The sequence below is a fragment of the Eulemur rufifrons genome, chromosome 17 (genome assembly GCF_041146395.1).
Source record: "Eulemur rufifrons isolate Redbay chromosome 17, OSU_ERuf_1, whole genome shotgun sequence".
Lineage (NCBI taxonomy): Eukaryota > Metazoa > Chordata > Mammalia > Primates > Lemuridae > Eulemur > Eulemur rufifrons.
In genome coordinates, this window is record NC_090999.1 from 9254903 (window position 1) to 9282758 (window position 27856).

At 39.3% G+C, this 27856-nt stretch overlaps 1 protein-coding gene across 1 annotated transcript in view; it reads right to left on the reverse strand.

Annotated features, from left to right (window-relative positions):
* Positions 1-1502: 1502 nt before the first annotated feature.
* The window catches only part of DNAH5 (dynein axonemal heavy chain 5), a 197793-nt gene continuing 171439 nt past the window's right edge, over positions 1503-27856 (reverse strand). The window contains exons 71-79 of the mRNA XM_069492049.1: positions 27122-27367; positions 24520-24739; positions 22935-23140; positions 22101-22304; positions 20039-20254; positions 18230-18442; positions 13796-13948; positions 13148-13379; positions 1503-3301 (exon numbers count right to left, since the gene is read on the reverse strand). Coding sequence (XP_069348150.1) covers positions 3150-3301; positions 13148-13379; positions 13796-13948; positions 18230-18442; positions 20039-20254; positions 22101-22304; positions 22935-23140; positions 24520-24739; positions 27122-27367 — 1842 coding nt within the window. The 3' untranslated portion in view covers positions 1503-3149. The remainder of the gene's footprint in view (positions 3302-13147; positions 13380-13795; positions 13949-18229; positions 18443-20038; positions 20255-22100; positions 22305-22934; positions 23141-24519; positions 24740-27121; positions 27368-27856) is intronic.

Here is a 27856-nt window from a genome sequence, read left to right on the forward strand (position 1 = left end):
AAGGGAAGCTCAGAGAGGGCCAAGGTAGGTTTCTACGGAATGGTGATGTACGCCCCAAGCGTAAAAGGACAGACCCTTATGACACAAGATTTTCTGTTTTGTCTCAATTCGGGAAGGACCCTGCCTGCACAGAGAGGGTCACCAGCAGCCGTGGGCTACACAAGGACACCAGAGGACTGGAGGAAAGCCAGGCAAGGATGCAAAGAGGCTGCTCTGCTTCAGGGGAACACCTCACTGCTGTTAGATTCTGTGTCTTTAGCTAAAAGTAAATGGCAAAAAAATAGGAGAGGCTTTTGAACGTTCTCACCACAAAGAAATGATAAATGCATGAGTTGATGGATATACTACTAAGATTGAATCATCATGCTACATAGATAAGTATTAAAACATCAAATTGTGCCTCATAAATGTGTACAATTACAATGTGCCCATTAAAAAAGTAAATTTTGTACCCCTGTAATATGCTGAAATTTAAAAAAATTTTTTAAAAAGTAAATTTTAAATTTTTTAAAAAAAATACAAAATAAATGTCAAGGAAGGTAATGAATATATAAATTTGCTTGATTTAATCATTCCACATAGTATACATGTATCAAACCTCAAATTGTACTCCATCAATGTAATACAACTGATTCGTCAATTGAAGATAATATCAATAAAAAATTAAATGAAAATAAATGGGGACTCTATAGCATGGCGTCTGCCTGCTAATCAGTGACACAACTGGTGTGCTGAGGTCTCCCCTGTTATTCTCGCTCATAGTGTCCTGTATTTTCCTTCATAGCACTTAACCCACAATCTTTATGCTGCTGTCTATATACCCCACGAGTGTCATGATATATGATCATAAATTGAGATCAGGCATAAGTTCATACGTACCTGAATGATTGTTTATTTGCTGCGTCTGTTCCTCTGAGGTGAATTCTGTGAGATTGAGCACTGTGACATCTCTTTTTCACCATTGTACCACCAGTGCCGTAGAGTGCCTGACACACAGCAGGTACGAAATAAATACTTTTTTATGGAGACAGATGAGAAGACTGCTCTATGACTCTGCAATGCTACCGAGCCCCTGGCTGTGGTCTTCTCCACGTCCAAGGCCATGGGGTCTCTCTCCGTCACCTGGCAGATTCAACCAATGGGTCCTTTCTTGCCCACCTGATGCTGTGGAGCAGCTACCGCCCTTGTGGGAGGAGCTGGGGCAAGGGCGGAGCAACTAAGCAGAAAGGGCCTCACTGGCTCAGCAGGCTGCAGAGACACGCCAGGACGAACGAATTAGTTCCTAAAATTGCCTAGTTGTTTCCACTGTGTCCTTTTCTACCTTGGGTCTCCAAGACTTGCACATACATAATAACAGGTATATATCATAAAATTATGTGACTTATACATTTTCAAATTATTTGATTAAAAATCCAGTTTAGAGAGCTTACTTCTGGATACTTAGTGTCGATTACCCCCTTTCTAATAAATAACAATTACAATTCAGTCATTTACTAATGCTGTTTTATTAATGCACATCATGTTCACATTTCCATTACTTGTTCTTCAAAATAAAATGATTGTTTCACCACAGTCCACACCAATCAACAGGTATATTAATCCACACCAAAAGAAACTGCTCGAATGAAAACAGGATCATCTAAGACAGTAGGAGTCACAAGAACCGCTCAGGACCAACTCTCATCATCATCAGCATAAAATGATACCGGTTGTGCACAGCAGAGCCTGGGGAAAGGGACCCCCACCTGTCTCCTGGCAGCCGCCACCCATAAAATCACACAAAAAACTGCAGTTATGCAGGTCCAAAACTAGCCAAGGGTTTGTAGACCACAAGTCTAATTTAATACTGACCAAGTTTTCTAGTCAATAGGTTATAGATGAAGCAGTTTATAATATATAATCAGAATTTAAAATAAAAATATGTGAAAAGTTCTTTAGATAACATACTTCCTAATAAATAAAAGCTCATGTGAAATCGCTACACACCAAGATTTGTATTCTTTTTCTGTTCTTTGCTTCTAATCATTACATTTTTAAGCCAACTATCACTATTGCCATGCTATCACACCTGTTTTTATTTTTCCACATTGTTTTTAATTTTTGTCCACATGCAAATATGCTTCATAGTTATAATCACAGTGTACTCAATATTTTAAAAATTATATTCTTTCACTTAATTATAGGTGTTTACCATTTTCATATTGTGAAATCTTTAAGATTATTTTTTCCTGTCTGCCTAATACCTCCTAATTTCCTTAAGCATAGCCTTACTATTGAACACAAGCATTTCCATTTTTTTCTTCTGCTGTTACATACAATTTTACATAGAATTTTTTTCAGTCTTTTAAATTGTTTCCTTGGAACAGAGAAAATGATGATCAAAACGTGAACATTTTCATGGCTCTTTCTGTGTTTAATATAATTATTTTACAAAAAGGTTGGGTCGATTTACGTGGCTCTAACAATTTGTGAATGTATCAGTTTTATAGAGAGCACACTATGATTCACTTTTAGTTGTAATTTTTTACTATAAGAGATATCAGTATCTCATTATTAATTATAAGTAGGATTCAACATTATTCTATATGTTTATTAGATAGATTTACATAAATTGTCTATTACATTCTTAACACATTCTTCTGTTTCCTTCTATTTTTTAAAAGCTGTTTTTAATTGGCTGCTTGAAGTCCTGAAAATAAATCTCTTAACCTGACCTAAATGCAAAAGGCAATAGAAGCAAAATCAGCACAAACCTGCCCTGTTACCTGAGAGAACTTGGCTGCTACCAGGCCACATTAACAGAAGAATAATCCCTTCGAGAGAAATATTGTCTGCTTATTCTCATCCGTCTTGAGAGTGAAGTAAGAAAATGCATTAGTGTGAATTTGAGGGCCATACTTCATTAGGAAATTGTAAATTTTACTTTTAGGTCACTAAATAACTTTTTCAACACAGACATTGGTCACTAATGATAAAGCAGGTAAAACGCAATTAAGCATGCAATTAAGGAGTGGGGGAAACCTACGCAGCTCAGTAAGTGCATGAGCAAACTGATTTATACAACTGTCCAGCACTCACAGAGGAATAAAGGTTACCATAAATTCAGATCTTGCAATTTCCAAAGTATTGGGTGGGGCACTCCCCCCACGTTACTTGACATCACAGAGAAGGGCGACCCCACGGAGCACCCAGTGTTCAGGGGCCTGAGCCGTCCTGAGGTCCACAGCCGCAATGTAGTTCAAGTCCGTTCGAACTGGTTTCTTGTAGATGGGGCAGGAGTAAAACCGAGGATCTCTTAAGGCTACAAAAAAAAATCATAAAAGAAAGGAACTTGGTGAATTTCTAACTTAAGAGCCCCAAGAGAGTCCAGAGCCAAGCCTGTGCATTCTGAAGCTCATTCCAAAGAGAGATGGGCTTGGCAGAATGCAGGAATTCTTCCTAGATATGAAGCAGACATTCCCATATTGTGCCATCGGCTATGGCAAGATACCCAGACAGCTTCTAGGGTCCCCCACTGGTCTCTTGCCTGGTGCCCTTGACATTACCTCTGCCCACGTGTTTCCTCCTCTGCTTTCTACCTGTCAACTCCACATCCCCCTCCTCTCATTCTCCTTGCACCAAACCTTGGCCATGCATACCCTCTCTTTTTCCTTACAGCGTGCCTTTGGCACAGGTGCCGTGTCACTTTTAATCAGACATCAGGCATTACTTCATTATTATTATTTCAAAATCTTCAACCCTATGTCCGAGCCATCGTCCACAACACACTTTAAATCACAGGATGGAGGGTCCCCAACCCCACCCCCTGCCAAACTAGGTGTTGTGAATGCTCCACATATGTAGAGAAATAAAAATGGCTGGGAAGCAGAGGTTCAGCTCCCTGAGAGTCAATTCTACCTTTTTGGAGTAGAAGAATAGATGCAGCGTCCACAACCACACATGCAATGAGGGACAACCTGTGCATGCCCATCCTCCAGAGAGCCTCTCTAATACATCCGTCTCTAACTACGAGCTCATGCTCTCTCTCCAGCCTTGGACACCCCATGCTCAGGGACTGATCCAGGTCTGGGAGGCCGTACACTTACATGGCTCACGGGGCCTTCTTTAAGACAAAGAGTAAAAATTTATAAACATGAAATTAGGCTTTGGAAGGAGCCTCTGTTTGTGAGCAGCCTGAGAGTGTAAGCCTCACTGGTTTCTTGTGAAATCCATGCTGCCCACAGTAGTTTATCTGCACATCTCATAACATCCATCTCAGGAGGTAGTATGTTATTTTATATTCTCTTCCAGGTTATACAATTTTTAAGGAGAGAGTTTTGTCCGTACCTATCCTTGTACTTTTCTGGAAGGCCAATGCAATATTATAAATGACTCTCACGTAACTATTGAGGTGAAATCACATGTAACTATGAGAACAACTTTGCTTTCATGAATTAGTGTTACAAACAGAGGCACAGAAACACGGAAACAGTAATTTTTTAATGCAATATTAATATATCAGATTCACTGAATTTATTTCCCCAAACTAACTTGCTCCATAATTTGGCTCTTTCTAGCAAATTGTAAAATCAAAGCACTATCAGAAATTAAAGTCTCATTATTTGACCCACAGAACCTTCAACCTACTGTGCCATGTGTTTTTATATACTCACTGTAGATTAAATCGGTTTTATTGGAAGAAGTTAAATATTTGAATATGATAATATTATATGTAAGTTTCAACATCAAATAAATATTCTAATGCAGTGATCCTCAACAAGGGGTGATTCTACCTACAGGGGACATTTGTCAATATCTGGTGACATTTTTGATTATCACGACTGTGGGCTTCCTACTAGAATCTTACCAGTTAGAGGCCAGGGATGCTGCTAACATCCTATAATGTACAGGAGCTCCTCCCACAACAGTTTTCCAGACCAAAACTGTCAATAGTGCCAAGTCTGAGAAACCCTGTTCTAAAACAACAGTCATAGATACTTTACAGTATTTTAAAACTGCCTAATCCCATGAAATTAACCATTAGAAACAACCTAAAACAATATAATGCCCAATTTTTAAGACTAGGTGCAATTTTTTTAAATTTCTATGAAGATATCACTAGTAATAATGGTTAAGCAAATATATATAAAAATTCTGAACAAGTGAATGACAATAAATCATGGAATGCAGTTAATACTAACTATACTAACAGATACATTTAAACCCTTTAATCCTAGGATCTGTAAACATGTAACAAATATATAACTAATTGTTCTTCTTGATGCAAATTTGATTAACCACCATTTTATAATTCTTGAAATAAGTCTTTGATGTCTTACATCTGAACTTAATGATCACCATAATTACACCCTGGGACTTATTTGACTACGTGGATTTCAAACCCAAAAGAAAAATGGAGGGGAAAAATAGCATTCTATTCAATAAACAAGTGAAAAATAAAAATAATTCTCTGAAATATTTACCCAATTTTATTTATTTTTAATTGCTTCAGAACTGAAGGTGCCCATGCCAAATCACAGCATGCAGCAAACTTCTGCAGCAAGATTAGAAGCCACTGAAAATGTAATTTTACAGTGAAAATGCTGACAGATGCTAAACAACTACATAAACAGATGATTCTAAACCATTCCCCTGCTTATACAAATAACTTTGAAGACAAAAATAAGCATGCTAGGTAGGTAGAACAAATCAGCCAAGCATTTTTAAAGCCTTAGGGTTCAACAGAGAGGAACAGAGAAAAGAGGTTGTGTAAATTGGTGAGCTCTACATTTTAGGATCCTAAATGTTTTAATAAAACACCTTGGGAAATTTCATTTTCTAACTATGTAACTTTCCTATGTATCCTACATTTTTCAACCAAATGTTAAAATGCATTACATATATTCCATACAATATTCAAAATAACCAAGTTACATGGAGAGTCTCCATATAACCTTTAAATCATTCCTTCATTTAACCTCCCTTTTGCTAATAACATTTAAATTACTTGACAGTTCACTGTTACATACAGTATTTCTTTTAATCATTTAAAAGTCATGAGAGTTAAACATTTTAATAATAGCAGTAATTTAAAAAGTATATATTATGTGCTTACTATGTGCTTGACATTGTCCTCTTAATTCTGTCAGCAACCTTATGCGATGGGTACTATTATTGGATCATTTTACAGATTAGAACACTGGAACATATAGAAATGAGTTACTTGTCCAAGTTTATAAAGCTATAGTGACAACTATGAATCAAACCTGGTAAGCCTGTGCGTTTAATCTCTGCAATATTTGGAATGTACTATGCATGTGTACCTCCACGTCTTTGCAGGAAGATGTGAAAATGAAGTAGAGAGAATTAGATACCCGTGTTCAATCTGTGGCATATTTGAGACTCCTCCAAAGCCACATGACTAATTACTGAGGTGATGAAGCCAGGAGAACAACCCAAATATCCCGGCCCCCAGCTCACAGTCCTTTCCTGGAGAACGCGGGAGTGGACACCTTCATCCTGCAGCATGGAGGAGCCATGGGAGTGAGAGCCCACATGCCGGGGCAGAGGCTCTCACTGCCCTCCCACTACTCACAGCGACTTTACCAAGTACCTGAGAAAAATTAACTCAGAGCTTCAGTATGCGAGGGAGCTGTCCTCATTTTGAGTTTAGCCTTTATTTGCAAGTTTCATGCCAGGTACCAAGAGGACTCTAAATGCAGTGTTAAGCAGAGCACTAACCACAGGGATTCCCAAGGTTTGCATACACCCCAAGACAGACAAACGTGATTCGGATACCAGCTTTGCCACTTGGTAGCCAGGAATCACAGGCAAATTACCAGTGTCTCTAAACCTTAATTTTCCCATCTGCAAAATGGGGCTGATATATTTTAAAGAGTTGTTGTAAAGATTAAATAAGTTAATATATGTGAATATCTGGTATAGTATAATGCCTGGGATGTAGTAGACGCCTACAATGTGTTGCTTGATATGTTTTCTCTCTCTTTCTCTCCACATACCCATGCACACATGCACACACATGTGCATATACTTACACACCTACCTTTTCACTAAAGCAAATTCCCCAAACTCATGTTCCCCATGACTTTGCCAGAGTTCCAGGTTTACAAGCTGAAAATGGATCAAATGCCACAGGGCTGAGGGGCTGAGTTCTCCATCCCTGGTCACCACTGTGGCTCTCCCCACCCCAGGCCCACATCTGCACAGTGTCCGGTCAGAGTGAGTCACAGGGCGCTCTTAGATACACTGTTTCCTTAGCAGGAAGTAGCCCGGTAGCTTCAGGGGCCCTGAGACCTCTCTCACACCCGACTTAGTGATCAGAGGTACATATAGGTCTTGCCTCATTGTCCCCAAATATCCATCACATCAGCTACAATACTAAAGTTCATTTAGAAGCATCACTCTGCCCATATAATAAATCTGTAAAGAGACACATCTTTCCTATATCTGCCCCTTTCCAGCCTGCTTTAAGAATAGAAGATCTAGAATTTGTGTGTGTGGCTTTACCCTCCTGGTGAATTTAGTACTATCTTGGTGACTTTTCCATGATGCCCTAGCGAGAAACATGAATTTAAAAAAACATTTGGGATTGTACCATTCAATTTTTAATTAAAATAAATATCTAGACTCCTTCTTTTTGGAAACAAATAAACCAATCCTGTGTCTAAATTTCTTTTTTTTTTTTTCTTTTCTTTAGACAGAGTCTCACTCTGTTGCCTGGGGTAGAGTGCTGTGTCTAAATTTCAATGATGCATTATTCAAACTGAGAAATGGCCCTTTATATTAATGTAAAACTATTAACTACAAGCATTCTAATTTTAAAATGCTGCACTTGAAGTGTTGGGATCATTTATGATGCTATACCCCTTTATGTCAATTAGAGCCCTAATCAATTACCAAAAATAAATAAAAATTAAATGTATAGCACAAAAAAAGTAATACGAATGTTAGTTTTCCATCACTAAAGAAACACATCTTCAATAACAAAGCTATGTGGCAAAACAAGTTTCCACCAAAAAAATAAAGAAAGAAAGAACTAAAGTTTTCTTTTTTAAAATATGTTGAAATTAATTCCTTTTTCCTTCACTTATTTTATTTTTTCCTTTACCTGCTGCTATTGAGCATCACCACCAACTAATGCCCAGCAGGGTGAGTACAGTTCTGCCATAAAAATCTGCTCTTAAATAATAAAGAATTGCCAGTATTACACAATTATTTCTTTATTACTAGCATGCTGAGATGTTCAATGTCAAATTGCCATGGATTTTTATAGTACAGCCAGGAAGAAAAAGAAAAAGTAACACCTAACTCAAATTGAGAAAGATTTTTCTTTTACTTTTTAAGGGAAATATTTCTACAGGATGTTGATTACAGGCAATGATATGATAAAGCAAAATTTCTAAAATATCATTTTTTACTAAAAGAACATTTGATTATTATTTCTGTAAAATAATCACTGCTGTAGGACTTCACACCACCCTAAGAACCAGTAAATTCAAAGCGTCAGGTCGGATGCTTGCCTAAGCCCAGGCAGATACATTTATCCTTTCTGATTCAACTAAGAAACTGAGCAACACCATGTGCCAAGCAGTGTGCTGAGATCCTTCATGATCCTTATCTGATGCTCAATTCTTCCCTTCACAGCCTCCTCTTCCTTCATCCTTTAAACACTGGTCCTCACCTAGAGTAATCCTTAGCCCCTTCAACACATTACATAACCTTTCTGAGCTTGTTGTCCTCAAAACAAAGATAAAATTTCTTAGCAAACTGTCGTGAAGATTAAATGAGACATGGTGTGAAATCCACCTGTAAAACACTCTCCATAAATGTCGGAGAGAACTCTTCCAACCCCTACCCCATCTCCGCCTTCTACCTGAAGAATCACCTTCATGTGGAGGTGGTTTGTTATCTACCTAAACACTGCTGACATCCAATTATCCTGGATTGAGCCTATCTTCTAAATCCCAGATCTAAACTTTTGGGAGGAGCCAGCCCAGATTTGGAGTCAGGTAAACCTAGGCTTAATCCCAGCTGTGCTGCTTAGCAGCTGTTAAACTGTATGCAAACCACTTAACATCCCTGAGACTTAGCATTTTCTTGCTGAGGTAAAGATAAAATATGTATTAGAATAATAGCCGTTCAGGATCATTATAAGGGAAAAAAAAGGAATGTCTCTATAAAAGTCTCAGGGAAGGCTTGGCACATAATATGAATTAAAAAGAAATCAGTAAGGTTTTCTCCTTTAATTTTGTTGTTATCCTTATTGATATGGTTGAGAGTCTACCAAACAACTCTTCTGAATGTACCTGGGGCGGCACCTCCACATCACCTTATCCAAAACCAAGTGCAGACTTCGTATCTTTTTGAAAGACACTCATTCTCCCCCTCTATTGTTCACTAGTCAAAGAGAATGAATTTGAAGTCATGACTCTAAGACTAACTTAAAACTTCCCGGGTGAGTAGGTACGAAACCAGAGTCAGGGGTGAACTGTGGGGAGACGGGCTTTCTAGGACCCAGGAAGGCTGGGGCAGTGATGCAGGTCAAGGACACATGGGTGCTGCTCTTCCTTCCCTGTCTCTGCAGGAGAATGTGGCCTTACTGGCATGGAGTTTGGTTCAAGAATTGGAAAGCCCACCACAAATCATAAATAACATCTTATATCCATCTCATCCCTTTGTAATCAGAGACATATGATGAACAAGTTATGTCCTTCTAGAATGGTGATATAAACTTAAACATAAAGGGATAGTAGCATAGCAGTAATTGAGCCTCTATTTCAACTCAGGCAGTAGCCTACTTAGGCTTACTGGAGTGAAATCTTGGCAGTCACATGCCCCACTGGGAACACAGATGCCTGAAGAAACCACACTAAGATAGGCTTCAACTGCTCTTACTCCGGGACACCATCCCTCTGTCCTTAACATCCTTATATTTTCTGTGTAAGGGTCTCTTCCAGCCAATCACAACCCACACACACTGATGCCGATGAGAACTCCAAAACCTTAAAGCCATTCTCAATTCTCTCCCTCCCTCCGCTCATCCAAAGGATGCTCAGGTCTTCTCCAGGTCCCAGCTATTGTTCATGCCCACCTCCCTCCTGTCCTCTCCACAGTTTTGCTGCTGCCTCTACTCATTATCACCTGCTAAATTGTTCCAGTGGCCTCTCTCTTGGCTCCCTCTGTCTCAGACCCTCCTATTTTATTCTCCACCCTCACTCCTCTGGGCATTCACCTTCCATAAGGAAAATCTGGTGATGACACTCCCAAAGCAACTTCAAAATCTTGAAAAAGTCAACCAGACCCTTCATACCTGGGCTCTCTCTCCCTTGCCATCCTCAGCCCCTGCCAGTCCCCATGTCCCACCAAATTCTTTGGTTATCATGCCGGGAATGCATAGTCCATTCCCACACACACCCTTGGACTTCACCTCTCCCTACTCTTGCCCTTCATCATTGTTCTCCAGCTGCACACTCTTTCTGTTCCTCAAACCCAGAACATCCATTGCCACCCCATGCCTTCTCACTTCTCCTCTGCTACTGGATATTAGCACAGCCCCTTTCTGTCACTTGGATCTCAGTTTGATGTTCCTTCCTCACCGAACTTCTAAATTATTTCATACTCCAGCATACTATGTGCTGTGGCTTGAATGTGTTGCCCAAAATTTCATGTGTTAGAAATTTAATCTCCAGTGCAAGTGTTGGGAGGTAAGGCCTAATAAGAGGTTACTGGGTCCTAAGGGTGAGTCCCTCATGAATGGATTAATGCTGTTATCTCAGGAGTGAGTGAGTTATTACAAGCAGGGGTAGACAGAAAGAGATTTTGGCCCCTGGACCTCTCTGTCTCATGTACTCATTTCTGCCTTCTGCCTTTCACCATGGGATGACCCTTGACAGATGCTGGTGCCATGTTCTTGGACTTTCCAGTCTCTAGAACCATGAGCCAAATAAACTACAATTGTCTATAATTTACCCAGTCTGTGTTATTCTGTTATAGCAACAGAAAATGGACTAAAACAGTATGTGTGTGTTCTCGTTAGAGAAACTACAACTGTCTGAAATCAGTACATTCATTTATAGCCAGTTCTCATTATTCATGGTACTTATGTCCTATAAAGTCTCCATGAACAGTGAATTAATGAATGCTGAGCCGCTGCTCCTAGAGGAAATAACAGAGCTAGTGTCCGGCAAGCCTCTGGTCACAACATTTTCATCAACCAATCAGTATATAGTCTTGTTCTATGTGTGTCTCTGTTTAAAGACAGTGTTTAAATATACATTGTTGATTTATTAACATTAAACTCAAGTCCAACAGCACTCATGCCTGAAAGAAGTTTATCCAGCACACAAATATTCTCCATAAGGTACACTATAGTCTTCTTGTGCTCGGAAACAATAGACAGCATTTAAGCACTACACTTGGGGGCCATTTTCAAGAGAGAAAAATATAAAAATTTGAAAACATGGCACTAAATAGAGTATGAGAGCTGAAACAAGAAGGCAGACTGCCGTCTTATTCAGCCTAAGCTGGGAACATGTGTGTCAGGCAACTCTAATTTTTTGCTGCTCTGTACATGTCTGTGAATGGCCAAGAAAGTAACAGGAGTATCAATTTTGGGGTTACAAAGAAATTTTAGTATGTAGGCTAATTCACAAATACAGGATCTGCAAGTAACAAGGTCAACTATGTTTGCTTCTTTTATGGCTATCACCCCCTCTTTGAGACCGAGCTCCACATAAGTGGGAAGTCTGCCTGGTCTATTTTCATTGCCGCATACCCAGCACTAGAGCAGTGCTTGGCAGATGGTCAGTGCCAGATAAATAGTCAATGAAGGATCAGGTAAGCTATAAGCTCTTTCCCTCAGCCAAGAAAAGACGGTCCCTATCACGCTCATTCTTATCCTCCAAAGCACATCTCAAAAGCAATCTCTCCTAACCTCCCAGACACAGTTGTTTTCCTTCCAGGCTCCCTGAGCATCCTGCATGTATCTCTATCATAACATTTATGCATTTCTATTTTAATAATTTATTTACTTATGGGTCTCCTTCACTAGACTGGGAGTCCCTGTGGGCAGCCCTGTTCAAAACTCTCTTCACATCCCTAGCACCGAAGGTCATGGCTGGTATCTATTAAGCATCTAGCAAATGTTTGCCTAAAAATAAATGCTTATTGTTTATAAACTCTTTTCCTTGACTCATGTTTTCAAATGTGTTACTTATCTAAAGATTGGCATATTACCAGTTGTCTTTTAAAAAGAGATTATTTTATCCTTTTACTTGTTATAATCTTCTGTGTTTCTATCATAAACTCAGTACTTCCCCTATCAGGGCTACCTCTAGAGTTTATGGCTTGTGCTTCTAAAATGAACAGAGAATTCCCTTGTGTGCTAAAAGGTGGTTATTGCTGAAGAGATATTAGGTGAGTTAAATGCAACAACAGAAAACATCAAGCCAACAATGGAAAATAGTTTAGGTATTTTTAGACTTCTCAAATACAGCTTTGATGATTTTGTCAAAGTCTAATAACATGTGCTTCACAGATGTGTTATTACATTCAAAGGATGAAATAAGAATCCAGCATTTTACCATTAGCTATAGGATTGAGCTCAATGGCCCCGAATTCAATCTGGATTTCATAACCTGGCTCAGACCTCAAAGCTGGTAGAACCACAGCCTCCAGGTGAGCCCTGTGCAGTCCCACCCAGAACATCTTCTTATCACCACTCACCCCACCTCACATATCCACTCTTAAAAGCCCAGTGAGGCCCAAAACTTTCACAACCCAACCCCTGACCACTTGGTCTCACTGTTATCTTACCCTCCTTTCCCACCATGTATTAACTAAGCCAGCTATACAATTAACTATACCATTTCTTTTTCATCTCATCAGTGAATGTTTCATGAGTACCTATGTATATTTTATCTGCTTTATTAGATAAGCAAGAACTATCTAGAACTATTGCCTCCCCCATGGCACTCAAGAAAGTGTCCAGAGACCAATAACTCCTCACTAAACGTGGATGTGAATACAGAGCTCATTCATATAACAGTAAAATCTCTATTACATGATAACAAAAATAATAAATTCCTATGCTTATAATGTCATCCAACCCAACAATATCAACCCTCACTGAATGTACAAGACAACTTACTGTTGTTTTCTGCATAAATCCTTATGACAGGCATCAGCTCAAAGAGCACTTTGGGTTTTGATTCAATGAGTTTCATGTTCCTCTTGTCCCAGCCAGCACCTTCAAGATACAAGCCATAGACATAGACACCCTCTGTGGGAGGGGCAGAAATGTCGTCCTTCATCCATTTGGTGACTTCGTTGCAAAGCACCATGTTGTCCAGAGCCCAGCCTTTGTTGGCCCGAGTTATTTCCTATTCAGGGCAGCAAAGGATGAAAGCAGCAATTAGAGGTTTGTCTTAATAGAAAGAGCACAATAATAATGAAAGTTTAACTCCCAATTATCCTAACTCAAAGGAAGTAGAAAAATATTTAAAGAATTAAAAAGATTCTCTCATGAAAAAATACCTATGTCCTAATTTAACCACTTAGACTTTAAAAAGAAATATAAAATCAAATCAAATACAAAAATAACAAATATTTTAAAATTCAAGCTAGCAGCCTGAGAACAAGTGGCTGGATTTATGTTCATGACAATATAACTGCAAGTACCAAAAAGAGACAGTCTTTCTCTGTCTTATTATAGTCTTTAAAACTATAATGAAAGAAGAAAACCCTGTAGAGGAAAATTAGAATAACACAACCAACAAGTGCAAATCAGAGCTATTACCTGTTGCATTGCAGTTAAAAATCCCTGGGAGTTAAAAAAGCCTGTCATCCAAAAGCAGTGGGGTCGGCCATTGAAAACCCAAGAGGTAAATTGGCTGTTTCTTTCTATGAGTTCAGTGAACCAGAAGCCCAGCGTACTTGAAACCCAAGAAGCCTGAAATGCATACATTAAGACGATTAATCGGTGTGAGTTTAATTCTGCAGTGTAAACTGGCTATGTTCACTGAAAAATAATGATGAAATATCAATTTCACTTTTAAAATGAAAAAGCCCCTAAGCCATGAATTAATTTCCCTTGGATTCTGATATATAAGCTTTGCAAATTATTCTTTCTCCTTAATGATATTAATGACACTAAGATATAATAGAACCAGATAATTGTCACATGGGTAACAGATCAATTCACAGAGCTGTTCAAGATGCCTGATGTCAACTGAATCCTTTTCCACTTACCAATATATTCATCCCTGATACAGCTATAAAGGAATCAAAACAATTTATTGAATTAAATTTAACAGGCTTCTAACATTTTTTCCTTAGGTCACAATTTCAATCAATACAATATAAAATAGGATTTCTATGTACATAAATATGTTCATGGCCTCATCAAGATAAATCATCAGCACTTTAAAATATAGTCTGTGGATAATAAATAGAAGACTTGCTCTACTCATATTTAATGAAGTAAAAAACAGCTATTTTCTGGAGTGTTTGTCCCTTCAAAATACACTTTTATTTCTTCTCATTAAGGAGCAAAAAAAGGAAACCCAGATCCCTTTACCATCCACAAATTATTTGCATTTATTGCCTCTAACTTTCCGCTTGAATTCATTTGTGGAATTTCTATTATGACAATTGGCATGGATATGTCATTAATGTTAGCAGCAGCACTGGTAGGTATCTCTAAATCATCGATTTATAACACTTTGCTGTAATTGTAATATTTTAGGTACAAATAAATGTAGCAATCAGCCTATGTAGGCATACCACTTGAATTTCAAATATCTTAAGAATTAATTTGCCTATTTTTCAAGAGCTACTGAGATTCCAAAGGCTGATAATGAAGTTGAGTAAAATAAAAACCTGAATAAAAAGAACATAATTTAAGAATTAAATAATTCATTCTATCCTATCTTTACAGGGGTGTTAAAGAGATGTGTTTATACTACATTTGGTCTTAGGGCAGAGGGAGCTGTTTTTTTTTTTTTTTTTTTTTTTTTGAGACAGAGTCTCACTCTGTTGCCCGGGCTAGAGTGAGTGCCGTGGCGTCAGCCTAGCTCACAGCAACCTCAAACTCCTGGGCTCAAGCGATCCTCTTGCCTCAGCCTCCCGAGTAGCTGGGACTACAGGCATGCGCCACCATGCCCGGCTAATTTTTTCTATATATATATTTTAGCTGTCCATATAATTTCTTTCTATTTTTAGTAGAGATGGGGTCTCGCTCTTGCTCAGGCTGGTCTCGAACTCCTGAGCTCAAACGATCCGCCCACCTCGGCCTCCCAGAGTGCTAGGATTACAGGCGTGAGCCACCGCGCCCGGCCAGAGGGAGCTGTTAATGAGATTGCCTCCTGGCAAAGATTCCAGAGCCTACCAGGTGCTGGCTGAGCTGGGGGAGCTGGTTTCACGGGGAACAAACCAGGAAAGGCCAGTGACCTGAAAGGCTCTCCCTCTGACCTTGGCAATGAGAAGAGGCAATCCAGACAGAAAACTCCCGCCCTTGGCAATGAATCTGTTGAATGTGAGAAGGAAATAAAGGAGTCTAGTCAAACCTGATTCTGAGTTTGTAAGCCAGGTGGCTGGAGGGATGGATGGTGGTGTCATAAAATAAGATGGAGAGGATGACAAGAAGCCGCCCTACTTACTCTATGCTGCCTGCAGCACTCACTACCTTGGAATCTGCCGACGCCCTGGGTGAGATATCCAGGGATCAACACTAAACGCGTCCTATGACCTTCCCATTTAGCCAGGTAGCCAGCAGAGAGCCAAGCCTCCCCCATGCCCCAATTTTACCTCTACGTGCTGCCCTCCCTGAGCCTCCCTCAATCTGACCCAATCCCAGCCCTCTTGCCTCCCAAGCCTTCCCAATGGCCCTTCAGCATCTTCAGTGCCATGGCCAGAAAACTCCTCTAGATCTTCAGCCTCTTTCCTGAGCATTCCTCCACCCCTCTCTTGACTGAAGTCTGTTCCCCACCCACACCCAGGACAGACTGATTCCTTTGCAGCCTTCCCAAAATGTAGGCTGCTGCTTTCCTCGTACCCCACAGCCCTCAGAACCAGGGGAGGAGTAGATGCCCTTGTCATTTCTGACTGTGATTGTCAGGTCATCATGTCACATCATTCTCTTCCTTTGAGTCTCATGTCATGTGGACATACTGTCCTTACCCCTTCTGGTTTCTGTCACCTACTGGTCACTGCCTTTTATTCATCAAGGAATTTGGCTTCTGGTTTACTCTTCCACTCAATCCCCCAAGTAATCATGAGGATGATGATGATGATGGTGTTGGTGGTGGTGGCGGTGGTGATGGTGGAGGAGGTGGTGGAGGTGGAGGTGGTAGAGGAGGTGGTGGAGTTGGTGGTGGTGGAGGTGGAGATGGAGGTGGAGGAGGAGGTGGTGGTGATCGTCATATTGGTGTGGTTGGTAGAGGCGGTGATGATGATGATGGTGGAGGTGGTGGAGGTGCAGGTGGTGGCAGTAGTGATGATAGAGGTAGTGATAGTGGTGGTGGTGGAGGTGGTGGTCATCGTGATGGTGGTGTTGGTAGAGATGGTGATGATGACGGTGGTGGTGGTGGTGGTGGTGATGGAGGTGGTCGCTGTGGTGGTAGTGGTAGTGTGGTTTTGCTAATAATAAACACAGCACTTACATAGCACTGGCCGTATCCCAGGCACTGTTCAAAGCACTTTATATATCAATTCATTTAATCCTCACAAAATGCTAGGAATTACATAATGCTATCATTTCCATTTTACCATTGTACAGATAAGGAAATTGAGGCACAGCAAGCCAGTTAGCTTACCCCAGGTTGCACAGCTCAGAAGAGAGATGATTTGAACCCAGGTATTCTGGCCCAGAGTAAGTTCATGCAGCCCATATGCTGCCTTCATTTACTTTCATTAATCATTTTAGGGTGACTTCAGCATCCATGTGAATGACAAATTTAACATCCTACTTTCTTATCTCATGACCTTCTGCTCTGTAATGACCCCAGTGTCTATTCCATTTCACTCCCCTACTCCTACACTCACACGTTAAATCTTGTCATCTTCAAACACTGTCCTATGGGGAGGAGCATGTTTTTTCCATTCCTATATTCCTTCCATGGTTTCATTTACATCCATAACTTCAGACTGTAAAGGAGTGAATCCTGTCACGTCCGTACACCGCATTTATGTCCTAGTTTCCTCCTCCTTCTAACCTCCAGGTATGGCAGGGCATATGCATCGTGAAGTGGAGAAGGGAGAGTCTTGGGAGCAGAGACACTGTGAGAGTGAGCTGTCAGGCCAGCCCCTGATGGGTTCACACTGTGGGTGGGGTCGCCCTGGATGATGGCAGTGGTCAGAGGGTAAACAATCCACGTGGCAGATCCAGATTTTCCCAGGAAATACGTTCTAGCTGACAGCAACAATGCTCATTCTTTTCCCATGTATTTTCTCGACCATAATCAATCTTCACAATCTCATTTACATTTCCCCATAAAATGGGTATCCGTACACAACAAACACACACACACACACACACACACACTCTTAAATACAGCACAAAGAGAAGAATGTCATTTAGGCTCTATCCATTCAAACGTCCTCTCCTAAAACACACTTATTTTTCTACTTATAAAGACAAGAACTCATTTTACTTTTCCAAGTGGAAAATTATTCCTTAAATCTATATCTGCCTTTAGCACAATTACCAACAGGTAATCAGTAAGCATGCTGTTAAATTATTATCTTATTATTTTGAGATTTACGTACTATACACCATATTTACAGACACAGCAGGGACTTTTTTTTTCTTTTTGGTGTGACTTTTGATGTATGTATGTGTCTTGACACATTTCCATCTATGAAATTAACATCATGGGCTTTGGAGTCCAAGGGCTTGGGTTTAAATTCTGATTCTTGGACTTCTTAGACATGTGATCTGGGAAAAGACTTAACCTCTCCCAACTTCAAGTTCCTAATCTGTAAAATCAGGGCAATAAAATGCAAAATTTACATGAAATAATGCATGTAAATTGACCACCAAACACCTGATATGTGGAAATAGCTATATAATTTCTTCCCTACTTACAGTCTAAAAATACAGGGCTATAAGGAGCTTAGTCCCTAAGCAAAAGAACCATTTTGAGTAAATTATCCTAAGATGCTTTCCACTTGCCTTTTACAACTGTTCACAACAATAAGTGATTAGGTAGGATAAAAGTAGGTTTATACGTACTTTTTTCCACCAAGCAGGGATTCTGGCATCAAACATGCAGTCCAACGCATCTCGTAGATTTTCGCTCATGATAATGGTGCCGTCAATAGCAAGTTTTAGCTCAGTCAGGGTGCTTCGGACAAGGCTGAGTACCCTTTGCATTCTGTCTATTTCCTGCCTGAGGAAAATGTTCATTGGCTGGAATGGCCCCATCTTCTGCAGCCTCTCTTTTACCTGCCATGGAGATGTTCAAAACACACATTAAAAATTAGACAGCTACTAAGGATTTTATGGAGCTGGTGCCCTGGGGCTTCTGAAGAGGTCCGAATTCTTACAATTCCATAAGTAATAAGCCTTTATTTTTTTTAATGGCAGAAAAAAAGAAGAAAGAAAACACCTGTTAGATGACCAGTCCAAATTTTCATACCATGTGGGAAAGAACGGGCAGCCATAAATTCACAGAAGAATGTCAAATGCATGACCACAATCATGCAGTCTTCCAAAAAGCAAATGTGTTGATTGGGAAATATTCACTTACTGTCACACACGGACATACACAAGCAGACATGTACACACACAACCATTATGCTGATTGTCTCAAAAAACTAGACTTCCATTTTAAAAGCTTTCTTTTTTTCCATGAAAAAGCATCCATCTATCCACACATCCACCTGTCCATCCACCCATCCATCCGTCCATTATCATCCTGTAAGTATTTGTTGAGAGTCCTCTATAGGTAAGATATTGTGCTAGGCTGATTTGCTTTATCCTAAGGTAGCACTGACAAATTCAGCAAAAGGAGGGAGACTCTTCTAAATGCTGCTACTTACTATGCTTATTTATGTAGCTTTTATTCTATTTTTAGATATTTTTATTGCTTCATAAATATTTAAACCCCTGTTAGTTGTGAATGACCTCTTTCCTGATCCTATAATGAAGAGTGCTTATGAAAGCTGATAACAGTATTGATTTTCTCCTAGCAAGTTATCAGAGATTCTTTCAGGAAAATTATCCCCTTAATGACAGGTCCTGGAGTTTGACCGTAGTGCCAGCAGCTAAAATAACCCGCTTAGTAGAAAATGGTAGGATGCAATAGACACAAAACGCTACAGGATTCCATTTGAAAACCAAGTGGCAAACGGACAATGTACAAAGAAACACGGTGGCTTTGTGCCAAAAGTGCCATGCGATTGTCCAGGTCATCTCTTAAGACTGCAGGGAAAGCAAGCCACTTGCTTTTGGTTTTATCAAAGATTTTAAAAAATACTATCAGGGTAAATCTTTTTACAGTATTCATTAAAATATCTAAAAATTAACTTTTATAATTACAAATTTGCTTAAAAGCTACTTATACACTAAAATACATCAATTTTCAAAATTAGTGAGAGGAGGAAGGTGCAGAGAGGAATGATATAAATACAGACTCCCTGAAATTAACAAGGCCTGAATTTTAAGGTGTCCGTTAAACTATACAATATGTATTTTTTTAATAATCAGGTGCATTACTCTGAAAATACATGGCTTTCCTTTGAACAAATGACAACATAAAGTACCTTGGGGAAGGTTCTGGAAAAGCAATCCTAACCAGTCAGTACATGTTTGTAAATTAACAATAAAAATTAACATTCTCAACAGGTTTCCTTATTGTTTATATTTTGAAACACATTGATGGATTCAAAAACTTCTTTTTTCTGGCTCTTTCAGGAGCCTGTTTTTAAAATAATTTTTTTTAATTTCAGAAAAGTTAATTTTTGCCCTCCTTTCTTCTTCCTCACTCCCCCAGACAGACACATCCCCAGCTGACACTCGGTCAGGATTTCATCAACTCACTTCAAAGGGGCCGTAGTCAGGGGGCAGCTTCTCCAGCATGTCGTCAGCCAGCCGGGCCACCACAGCCTCCCGGGTCTCATCCCCAGCACCAGAGCTGTCCTTGGGTTGGATGCCAAGGATGGCGTCCAGCACGTCTTTGGCCAGCTTGCTCTGGTAGGTGATGTCGGCATTGGGGTGCAGCCCAAACACCTCAGGGCTGTCGTAGGCAGGCAAGCTCTGAACGACAAACACCCCAGGATAAGCAGGTGTTAAATTATACTATCTCAGGAAATAAAAGTGCTTTCATTGGGATAAGCATTTACATGATATGTCTTATTTGTGTTAGGCTACAAACCTCAATAATTCCTCCAGAAAAGAATCAAAAGTTGCCTTGAAAAGAGAATTAACATTGAGAAACATAAAAAGAGGCTCATGATTCTTTTGAAGTCTACACCTCAAGCAAAATTTAATCAAAGAGATACTGTCTTGTTTTATGATATGTGAAGTAGGAAGGACGCTGTGGATGGGTACTTTGTTTTCTGATAGTCTAATCTAATTCTAACCAGTTGTTTAAATAAATGTTGTATAACTAATGGTTATTATGTTTATAAAATATCGGGAAATGACAGTTTTAGTAATCGTGACCCGAATAAGGCTGCAGGTGGGAGCTGTACTCTCCCAGGGAAAAAAGAGACTAGGAAAGGAGAGAAATATTGCAGTAGCAGTAGAGTCAGAGAGAAAAACAGAGAGATGGAGCACGAGAAACAGCCAGAAGAAGAACAAATGGGCAAAAACCTTCCCCAATCACTTCAAAAAAAGGCAAATTTGTCTACAACTTGACATACATGTATGAATCTTATCCTTAATTATTGTCATATTCATATTTTTCTTCCTTTCTCCTCCCTTATTTTATGCTTTTTTACATGTCTTCTTATGAGTTCCCTCAAACGCACTGTGAAAGGGGAGTATATAAAGAATGTATACATGTTCAGGCACCCCTAAATTTATACCTTCATGGGTATATTTCCTATTCAGTGCTGATGATTTAAAAACATATGGAGTACATTAAGACAAATATATTTGATTTGAATTAATAAAAATGTAGAGGTGATAATATATAATAAGCTCATTACATTTATATATCAAAAAAAAAAACCTGTAAATATACTGATACATTTAGCCTTTTGGGGCTGTTGTGCTTTAGTTTGTTTACTCTGAGATAAATCGTAGACAGAGACCAAAGACACTGCTAAATAATGTTCCAATAAATTTAAGGTATAGAGGCAGAAAATGTAGTCACCTTGAAAATCAGATTTCTTTTCTCTACATATTCCCAAATTTCCTGTCAAAACCTACCTTATTCCCTTCTCAGAGCAATGTTTCTCAACCAGGGACAATTTTGCCCCTCAGCAGACATTTGGCAATGTCAGGAGACGTTTTTGGTTCTCACACGTGTGTAGGGGGCTGCTACTGGCCTCTAGCGGGTAGAGCCCAGGGATGCTCTAGACACCCTGCGATGCACAGGCCAGCCCTGCGACAGAGAACGAGCCAGGCCCGAATGTCAACTGTGCCCAAGTTGAGAACCCGTGTCTTAGAGGAAGCTCTCATACAAAGCAGGTTCCTGGACCCATCCCTACACTGTTCATTAGGCAAGGATTAAAGAATAGATGTCACAGGATTAGTCAAGAGGATTGAAAAACCGAAAAGATTGAGTCAGAAGCTGCCTTTGCCCTCCTGCTGTGGTAGCTGACGTCTCACGGGCAGAGAGCTCCAGGTGATCTATGTCAGTCTCCTAGTTCTAAATCTGCCCCATCTATCATCTCCCCAAAGAAAATTCTTCCCCGAAGCATTAAAACAGAAGGAGGATGGAGAAAGAATTCACACACAACACACACTCGGAACAAATAGAAATATTTCAATCATCAGGTGAATATAAAAATACGAAGAAAGCATCTATAGCAAATGCTGTAGTATATATCACCATGAACAATTTAAAAGCAGTATATGTAGTGTAAATAAATATCAAAAAGGTCAAATGGCTATGGATATTTGCAATATGCATAAAATTCTGAAGTTGACAAACCTGGATATATTGAAGATAGCTATCCACTGTGCTGCACTTTGGAATATTGTATCCTTGGTAAAAACTGAAATCTGGTCCAAACATGTTTTCACTGAACCAAACCTCAGCAAATGTGTTCAACAGTCTCTTATCGTAGTCATCAGTGACCCTACCTCCATACTGAATCTCTCCTATCATGTAGTGGACGGTGGTCCAGGAGATGCCCTGGGAAAAATTAGAGAATCGTTATGCAGAACTGGTGACTGTCTCTGCGCCATTTTCCCTGCCAAGAAACATGCATGCATTCACTTCCACCCATGTCGTTCAGTCAGCCCCTCCTCATCAGTCATGCGAAGAGAAAGTGTGGAGAAAATTAAATAGGCAAACATGAAGGGGTACTCAAAGCTCATGTCCATGATTTGAGATAGACTCTCTTAATGCATTCATATGTTTTCATACTTTAATATTAACAGAAAAAAAGTCCACTTTTGATAATATTCAGGCAGTCTTTAAAAAGCACACAGTTCAACCGTAATCAAGACTTTCATTTTCATTTTTCAGGATTTTAAAAAACAAGTTTCTCCATCCATCCATCCCACCAACAACAGCTTCTCTTAGGTTGTTATATTTAGAATGTCAAGTTGCCTTTGGAAAATAAAATGATAATCAAAATTTTTCCACTTTTTTTCCTGAAATCAAGAGGCCAGTGTGACCCAAATTGCTAGGACTTAAAGATGATTTTGTAAGCGCTGCAAATCCTCACTCTCAGCTGGTTTGCCCCAAAGCTCAGTGTTCATGTGGAGCTCAGCAACCCAGGCCCACAAGCACCAGCAGCAGAGGCATGCACAGCAGTACCTTTTTGATATCCATGTCATCCAGGTGGTTTTGGATGAACTGCACGGTGGCGTTAAAGTCTGCTTGATTAAATTCATAGGGGATATTCCACCCCAGGGGGCCAAACTTGCGCCTCTCCTGGACGGTGGAGTGCAGGAAAGCAACCGCGTACAGCATGGGCTTCCACTGGGCCCCAGAGCTCACGTCCAGCAGGTCTTGGCTCACACCTGTTGTGGTCAGTTGGGTGAAAAATGTATCATCTCTCAAATGTCTTTATTTTTTATTACTTTTGTAAGTAACTAATTACTATTGTAAACTCCTGATATTAAACTTTGCTTATTTTGAATTATTTTTACTATACTCATATGACAATTATAATTTAGCTTCCGGGTGTCCAGAGGCCATTTCTCTCTGAAAATTTTTCGAAGAGATTTGGGGGTGGAAGGAAGGAGACTTCTAACATGGTTCAAGCTCTTGCCAATCTACCAAGATAATGTGGAGATAAAACTGAGATGGAAGGGTAATGGCAGTTAAAATAAATACTATAACTACTACTAATGGTAATTATTATTACATTATTATTTGGGGCATTAACTAATTAATGTTAACTAATTCAATGTTAATTAAAATAGTACGTATAGAAGCTCGTTGCAACCAGAAAACATGCCCCAAATAATGATTATTATATATTCATATGTTATATTGAATACATAATTATATATTGTCTGATTTTTTTTTTACTGCCATTATCCTTCCACCACTATTTTATCCCCACATTATCTTAAAGATTGGCAAGAATTTGAGTCCTGTTAGCAATCCCCCCAAAAATCTGTTCACAGATTTTTCCAGATTGAAGCACAATAATTATATTTCTTCTTATTATTAAACACACTATCTTAGTTACAATTTATTTCAATCCTCCTGGATAGACTTTATTGTCCCTATTTTACAAACGAGAACATTGAAACTCAGGTTATGTGAGTGATGAGCACCCAAGAGAACCAAGTGTTTGTCACCAGGAAGGGCCAGAATCGGGACTCCTGAATCCACGTCCCACACTCTTTTCACGACCACGAGTCCCAGATACAAAGCTATGAAGCAGAGGAAGGAAAAGCAGAGAAAACAATCTCAGTGCCAGTCATGACTGGAGGGCCACTTTTGTCTGTTTTTGTTGCTATTTGAGTTTTAACTTCGCTCACATTCTGATCCATGGCCCTAAGGAAACGAAGGCAGGCCACCGCTTTAATGCAGACCCTGCTCTTGGAAGAGGCTACTGTACTGCTTTAGGTATGGAGCATAAAGACCATAAACGGCAACACTGTCAATGCTTGATGTCAACAGAAAAGGCAGGCGTCTAGCTGGAGAACAGCATAGGCTTAAGCAGAGCAATACTGGGAAAACAGGAAAATAAAAGGTGGGAAATCGCAGATCTGACTCCCCAACACTGCCGGGACATATTCCACAGGGAAGACGACAACAGGGGACCACCACCTCCCCATCAGGTTAAATAATAGCACTACTTGGCGTAACTGTATCCTAGCTAATTCTGCTTTTTATAATTTCTTTAAGAAAACAACGTAAGTACAAAAAACTCCCACAGACTCACCACCATATGTTCTTTTCAGTCCTGCCCGGAGGCCCTGTGGAGGCTCATTGGCAAATTTAATGGACATCTGAAGGAGTGTAATGGGGAACTGCTTATGGACCTCGGTGGTCACCCAAAGGCGGAACGCGTCATGTACCATCTCAGTTTCTGTAATTATGTCCATCAGCTCATCCATGAAATCAAGTCCCAGGTGGCAGTTCTGCAGAAGTGCCCACCCTCCCTAAGTCAACAATAGTAAATGGAAATTAGATGATCTTATATTTTACACAGAGATTTAACTCACTAGGTTCTTTGGAAATTAAATAATTGGAATTTAATAAAAAAGTACACTGACTACTTTAAATTAATCTAGGTCAAACTTTAGGAGACAATAATGTTTAATTGAGATAAGTTATATTTTTTTCCTGGTCCAAGCATTTGTCCCACAGTATACGAGCACGCCAGTTGTAGTCATACTACATGGCAGCAGTCATGAAAATGACCAAAGCAAAACATAGAAAAGAGATAATAGTACTTCCAAGTAAAGATGGTTGGTTGAAAACATATACTCAGCTCAGCTCCCTCCTTAAATTCCATTAAAACTTCAATGAAGGGTTTTCTTTTTTAAGGCATGAACTCTTACAGACAAAGACAGTGAGGATGAAGACAATATCAATAGCATTTAAAACTGACTCAAGAAAGCTGAATCCCAAACTGGCATTTAGGGAAAGCTGATTTATACCACATAATTCCCAAAATTCTCAAGAAAAGGTGGCACAAGGTACCCCTGGAAGTGGGGGGGGGGGGAGTTGGCTAAAAGAAGAAGATTGAAAGTCTAGCTCCCAACATGTTCTCGCCTCCCCTAATCAAAAAGGAAATTGATTTTCTGTAGAAGGCAAAACAGACAGGGTGGTCTGGAAGGGGGGCCGTCGGCACATTACAGGAATAGGTACCACACTGGAAACGGGTGAAACAGGTACCTGCTGAATTTGGAGACCTGCTACCTCCCTTCTCCCACTAGTCCCCAGAATCCTGGCAGCAGACATACATCCTGTAGAACGTGGAAGAACTGTCCCTGAAAATCTGACCACCTCTAAGAGCAAGAGCCTTAGAAAATAACAAGCCACATATTTTGCATATATTATTCTATAGGAAGATTCTTTGTGTAAAGCAACTCAGGCAAAGTTTGGGGTCAAGCAATAAAAATTTCCTCAATATCTAATCCATAGGATACTTTTGCTAAAATTATCTACAATGTCCAGATCATAATCTTGAAATGATTTCCTGTAACTTGCTTTGGATCATTAACTAGAGTAATATGAGTTATTTCTTTTTCCAAAAAGCAAATCAAACACCAGATCTAAAATCTTAGTAGAGTTACATATAAAAACAGGTAATTTAAGGAGTTCACCTAGTCCCTTATATTTTCTTCAGAAATTATATAGCATTTACTACTTAATAAACTATCTAGATTTTGCCCTTTGAAAAATTCAACTGGCATTGTCGATAATTCAAAACAAAAAAATTAAATATAAAAGATCAACACTTAAGCGCACATGTAGTAGTAACACTCATCGGGTGTCGGGCAGGTGGGAGGGGGGAGAAGGAGATGAGTATAAGCACACCTAATGGGTGCGGTACCCACTGTCTGGAGGATGGGCATGCTTGAAGCTCTGACTCAGGTGGGGCAAAGGCAATATGCGTAACCCAAACATTTGTACCCCTGTAATAAGCTGAAATAAAAATAAATAAAATGTGATAAAAAGCAATGAGCCTTCTTTCAAGGGAAAAATGCCTAAATACACAAAGATATATTACAAACTATTTCAGATCTCTCAAGGAGAGATTAAAAAAAAAAACAATAACAACAAAAAAGCTTTGGTGGCTCTCTTTCATCTAGCATGAGGTAAATCCTGATCTAAATTTCTTACCTGAAAACTCTGATGCATCATGATCACCCATGGAATCCTTTAGCCATGTTGTTTTCTTTGAGATTGTCATACTCTGTATTATACGTTTTATTTTCATCTAACTGATTTTATTTTCATCTGAGTAGACCATTTTACTAGGTACTTGGTTTGTTCTCCCATATTGCCTCAAAACTTTTAATACAAGCTTTTTTACAGAACTTTTTAAACACTATTGTTTTAAAAGTTATGAGCATGCTCATAAAAATAAAGACTTTTTTATTTTACTTGCAGTTAAACTATTAAACAGAAAACATGAACAAAATGAAGGTTAGAAGTGATCCATTTAAATTGCTAAAAATTTACCTGCCTGAAACTACAATTACATAATTATTTATTTTAAATTCAAATTAAACAAATGTTTTGTTAATGAAAGTGGTTTTTATTCTAAGTACAGTAATATCTATATTATCCAAATTGAAAACTCAGATGTGCTGGTTGGATAAGTTTTCCATATAGGTCAAGGCTCGGCATAAAAGTTTTAAGTTTGTATCTGTTTCTCCATGAAAATTTTCTAAAAGATTTCATACCTTTCCCTGTTTAGTAAACAGCATGCAGCACATAAATTTAAACTCCTAGTGATTCATGATTTTTTTTCTGCGTTGCTATCCCATCACCTGTAATAGCAACAGCATAGCACAGACATTCAGTCTTACATTTGCCATGGTCTGCTGCAAGAGCTTCCGAGCATGGACCTCCTGGCCCTGGCCCATGGACACATAACGGGTTTCTATTTTTAATCTCTTCCCCAAGGCGATGATGGAATCTGTGGGGTCTGAGCCCATAGACAGGAGACAGATGAGTGGTGTCCGTGGATCAGATTCCTCCCACGTCTTTTCCAAGTCCAGGATAAATCCTTCTGCGTATCTTTCCCCCATAGAGTCCATGATGTACTTGCGGGCCTGCCACAAACAGTACACAAGTCAACAAAAATAGCTCCAATCTCTTCATGTATATAAGGCAGCGTGGTTTCCAAAATTCATCATTGAATGAATATGTCCACACTAACTCTGCCAGAGGAAAAGGACAGAGACTTTTGTGTGTGTGTGTTTGTTTGCTTGTTTGTTCATATTCCCATTCTATAGCCAAGGAGGCTGTGTTGCTTGCTCAACACAAAATCATACACTTAAAAGACCAGAACAAAAGTTGTATGACTTCTGGTCTGGAACCCACCTCAATATACTGGATGCTTCTTGTTATACATGAAAAATAAAAATGTTAGAAAATGCTATTGTTTAGGACACTTTAAGGCAAATATATATGCATTTAAATAATCAAGTAAGCAACACAATGCCTAGAATTTAATGGAGACTTATCAAATAGATAATTATCGAATGACTACTTATTGAATGAAATTTATTAGATACTCATTGAATGAATAAATGAATTTT